At 32.1% G+C, this 5,000-nt stretch overlaps 2 protein-coding genes and 2 non-coding genes across 4 annotated transcripts in view; 1 reads left to right on the top strand and 3 right to left on the bottom strand. All coding sequences in view use genetic code 11, as the record gives it.

Moving 5' to 3' along the window:
• Window positions 1-1,413, bottom strand: part of ycf3 — a 1,924-nt gene extending 511 nt beyond the window's left edge. The window contains exons 1-2 of the mRNA in view: window positions 1,288-1,413; window positions 357-584 (exon numbers count right to left, since the gene is read on the bottom strand). Of these exons, the coding sequence (YP_009692354.1) occupies window positions 357-584; window positions 1,288-1,413 (354 nt within the window). The remainder of the gene's footprint in view (window positions 1-356; window positions 585-1,287) is intronic.
• Window positions 1,414-1,837: 424 nt separating this feature from the next.
• Window positions 1,838-1,924, top strand: trnS-GGA. The gene has a single exon. It is a non-coding gene; the product is annotated as a tRNA-Ser (tRNA).
• Window positions 1,925-2,216: 292 nt separating this feature from the next.
• Window positions 2,217-2,822, bottom strand: rps4 (ribosomal protein S4). Its single transcript has one exon. The coding sequence runs from the start codon at window positions 2,820-2,822 to the stop codon at window positions 2,217-2,219; it is 606 nt and encodes a 201-aa protein (YP_009692355.1).
• A 368-nt stretch (window positions 2,823-3,190) lies between these two features.
• Window positions 3,191-3,263, bottom strand: trnT-UGU. The gene has a single exon. It is a non-coding gene; the product is annotated as a tRNA-Thr (tRNA).
• Between the last annotated feature and the right edge of the window lie 1,737 nt (window positions 3,264-5,000).

Genomic DNA, 5,000 nt, shown 5'->3' on the forward strand with positions numbered 1-5,000 from the left:
TTTGGGATCTGATCCTACACCGCTGCTCAATATCTTAGTGGATCAACTCTATTACATAAGTTGATTCCTAACTTTTCTCTAACATCGTAAACATAAATAAGCAGTTATTATTGTATCGACCAAAAATCTCGCTAATTGATCTTTACGGTGCTTCCTCTATCAATTAAATCCTTTATCCATAGAATAAGTAGTTAGGCATATCTATTTCTTCATACTTTGGCTTCTATGAAGTTTCTTTCTTTGCTACAGCTGATAAAAATCGTTGTTTTAGACCATACGATGCATATGTAGAAAGCCTATTTGTTTCTAGTATTTACTAGCGGATTTCCCCCCTTCTATAGTGAAGATAGTCGCACGTAATGACAGATCACGGCCATATTATTAAAAGCTTGTGGTAAGAATGGATTTCGTTCTAGTGCTCGAAAATAATATTCCAAAGCTTTCGTATGCTCTCCATTACTTGTGTGGATAAGGCCTATGTTATAGAGTATATAACTTCGATCATAGGGATCAATTTCTAATCGCATAGCTTCATAATAATTTTGTAAAGCTTCCGCATAATTTCCTTCGGATTGAGCTAACATCCGTTACGGTCGTAATTCGAGTCAAAGAATCTCCGTTCCAGAACCGTACGTGAGATTTTCATCTCATACGGCTCCTCCTTTATGTGCATAATAAGACTGCATAGAATCAAAAAATATGCTCATTATAAACTCAGCAGGGCTAGTGTTTTTACAAGAAATTTCTAGCCAACCTTACTGCAAGAGATCTTTTCTTACCATCCAGTGTGTTGGTACTAGATAGAAATGAAAACTCCAACAATTCCTTTGTTCTCAACGCCTCCTAATTTCTAGGAATTAGTCACTTCAACAGCCTTCGATGGTTATACGGGTATCCAAAATACGAATGAGATGGATGTTTGTTGTCCCAACCATTCTTTTATTTTAGTCCCGAGCCTGATAAGGAAAGGGGTAATTTATAACAAAGTTTTCATGTTGTTGATTTCTAAGTGTAGTGCTTCTTCCTCTATGCCGCCTATTGGTACGAGTGTAATAGAGTAGGATTGATCTATAATACAGAACCTCTAGGTGTAACCTTTCGCTTAATACTAGAATTCACAATTGAAAACATAGCATCCGAGGCTGCATTAATCGAGAATACACGACAGAAGGTATTGTTTTCTTTTTAAACCTCACCTTCAAGAAGCGTAGACTTTTTTTTTCAAAAATGTATTTTTATCCTGAATCATGTGTCTTTCTCGTAAGACTGAGAAAATAATCAAATCGCACCATCTCTGTAATAGGTAAATGCCTCTTTTTCTCCTGAAGTTGTCGGAATTATTCGTAATAAGATATTGGCTACAATTGAAAAGGTCTTATCAATAAAATTTCCATTTATCCGTGATCTAGGCATATGTAGCAATCCATTCTATAATTCTTCTCATTATCTTTTGGGGGAAAAAGATCCCACAAAGAAAAGAATTGTACAGTACGAAATAACATAAAAAAACATTTTTTGAATTGTTCTATTTTACTAGGATGGAATCCTAGTAATAATAGAATTAGGATTTAAAGGTATCTATTAATCATAGTATAAAAAATGTAGACCCATCAATAGGTCGATTCATTCTAATTCATTGATTTTATCCGGTATAAATATCAGAGGAAATGTCGTCTTCGTAAATATTAATAGCCTTTTTTAACAGTATCCCTGAAGCTTTGACGGAAAGACCCTTTTTTGATGAAAACTTTCTTTATAGCTAGAATGGTCTATCTATCCAATAATCTAATATGAATGACTCACTCTTCACTCGCTTTTGGGTCATAATCATTATGTAGGAGAGATGGCCGAGTGGTTCAAGGCGTAGCATTGGAACTGCTATGTAGGCTTTTGTTTACCGAGGGTTCGAATCCCTCTCTTTCCGTACCTTTCCTTAATGTACAGATATTACTAACTGTAATGGCTCAAATAGCCATACTTATTGCAAGAGTTTGACCTTTCTTTAATATAGATTCTCTATTTCTAATTGATGTGGCACGGAAAATGCCGGAACTAAAAAGGGTAGACAAAGAATGAAAATACACCGGATGGTCTCTGATATAGAAATTGGAGAAAAACCCAATCCGGGTCAACGCCCCTTTTTATCTTAACTTTAGGTCAATTTACTTCGCCGAAAGGAAATAAAGTTGTCCGAACCCTTATTATTTTAGTTAGCTTTAAGTCTGACGAGAATAATATTCTACCACTAGTAATTCATTTATTTTCAAACCGACCCATTTATTATGTATTATTTGATTAACTAATCCTTTATATTGGAATGGGTAAAGAGTCAAATGTTTTGGTAATTCCTCATGAGGGGATGAATCAAGAGAATTCTGAATCAAAGCTCTGGATTTTTGTTCATCCCTCGCCGTAATAATATCTCGCGGTTTGCAACGATAACTCGGTATATCTACTATGCGACCATTAATTAAAATATGTCTATGGTTAACTAATTGGCGGGCTCCGGGAATAGTCGAAGCCATACCTAATCGAAAAAGGATGTTATCTAAACGCATTTCAAGTAATTGTAATAAAACCTCACCTGTTGACCCCTTAGCTTTTCCGGCGATATGAACATATTTAAGTAATTGTCGTTCTGTAAGACCATAATGAAAACGCAATTTTTGTTTTTCTTCTAGACGAATGCGATATTGAGATTTTTTCTCAGAACGCGATTGGTTTCTAAGATCATTTCCAGCTCTAGGTCTTTTATTAGTTAGTCCTGGTAAAGCCCCCAGGCGACGTATTTTTTTGAAACGAGGTCCTCGATAACGCGACATAAAGACTCCTTAAATTTATTAATATCTTCATTAATTTATATAATTATATAAATTAATTATTTTTTAATATGAAAATTTTTTTTTACAGAAAAAACTAAATTAAATAAAAAATCAAGCAAGGGCTAAGGTCTACGGGAGTATTGTACTAAAAAGAATAGAATAATAAGATGGATTGAATAAAAATTCAGACCAGACCCCTCTATTCTATATAGAAAAAAAAAAAAGACTCCTTTTTTACATAGTTGAAAGTTCCTATAACACGATTAACATAAAAAATCATTAATTTTTAGAAAAGGGAAAAGACCCTTGAATATAAAAAAAAATAAAGGGGGTTCTGAATTATGTAAAAAAATGAATAAATATAGAAAAGCCGGCTATCGGATTCGAACCGATGACCATCGCATTACAAATGCGATGCTCTAACCTCTGAGCTAAGCGGGCTCACATAACAGAAATTTTACATGTATAGGAATTTACTAAATTCTTGGAATTTTAGCTATTCAAAATGAATAGAGAATAGAAAAAGAATAATAAAAAAGTAAAAAAAAATATATTATATATTAAAATATAACAATTACTATAGTAATACGCTAACATAAAAAAGGAAAATGAGAATTTTACAATTCTATATTTTTATATAAAAAAAATTATTGGGTCGTTGTTATTTGTTTTTTCATTCAATTTACATTTTTTTGTTATTAGACTTCTAGAATATTTTATTAAATATATTTTCTATTTTCATACCTTTCTAATTGTAATTAGAAAAATAGAATCCTTTTAGACAGATACAATTCTATAATAGATTTGAATTTCAATATTATATACATAGCGCTTCCCTAATTATTTCTTTTGCTTTATTAAAAAAAACTAGCTATTTTTTGACTCTATTCTAATTTGATGATAATAAATCAAATTAATCTAAAATAAAGAATGAATATATACTGAGTTATAACTAATAACTAAACTGAGTTATAATTAAGCCTCTTCATTCATAAAGGTGGAAGGTAAGAATAAAAAAAAAAAGAATCGACCCTTCAAGTATTCTAAATTCCATGGGGAAAATAATAAGATGAAAGACATATATGGGATATATATCCATATATATTGAATTGCGGATACAGAAATGCTAGAATCATTTCTGATTGAACAAAATGTGTTTCTCCTCAAATATGAGTCTCCTAGACAAGATAAAAGAAAAAGGGCAAGAACTCCAAATCAAAGAAGAGAAAAAACTTTTCGAGATAGGAATCAGTATCTCATTTTAGTATAAATAAAAAAAAAGGATATCACAATGAGATCCGAATCTCAAAACAAAGTCAAAAGGGGATATGGCGAAATCGGTAGACGCTACGGACTTAATTGGATTGAGCCTTGGTATGGAAACCTACTAAGTGATAACTTTCAAATTCAGAGAAACCCTGGAATTAATAAAAATGGGCAATCCTGAGCCAAATCCTGTTTTTGGAAAACAAATCTAAATAAAGATTCCGAAACCAAAAATAGAAAAAGGATAGGTGCAGAGACTCAATGGAAGCTGTTCTAACAAATGGAGTTGACTGCGTTAGTAGAGAAATCCGTGGATCGAAACTTCAGAAAGTATGAAAGAAAAACATATATACATATGCATATATGCTGAAATACTATATCAATGGTATATCAAAATAAAATGAATGACGATCAAAAAGCGTATCCCTTTTTTCCTAAAAAAAAGGGTTGTGAATCGATTCCATATTTGAATAAAGAATCAAATATTCATTGGTCAAATCATTTACTCCAAAGTGTGATAGTTCCTCTGAAGAACTTATTAATCAGACGAGAATAAAGATAGAGTCCCATTATACATGTCAATCCCGACAACAATGAAATTTATAGTAATAGGAAAATCCGTCGACTTTAGAAATCGTGAGGGTTCAAGTCCCTCTATCCCCAAAAAGTCCATCTTACTTCTCTATTTATCTTATCCTTTTTTATTTTTGTTAGCAGTTCCAAATTTGTTCTCGTTCACATTTACTTTACTCTTTCACAAATCAATCTAAGCGGCATTTTTTTCTCTTATCACAAGTTTAATATGTGATAGATTTTCAACGTACATACAGTATAAATGAACATCTTTGAGCAAGGAATTTCCCTTTGAAAGATTCAGGGTCCATATCATTATTCGTATTGAAATTGACAAAG

This window comes from Impatiens glandulifera, chloroplast (assembly GCF_907164915.1).
Source record: "Impatiens glandulifera isolate HB10 chloroplast, complete genome".
Taxonomy (NCBI): Eukaryota; Viridiplantae; Streptophyta; class Magnoliopsida; order Ericales; family Balsaminaceae; genus Impatiens; species Impatiens glandulifera.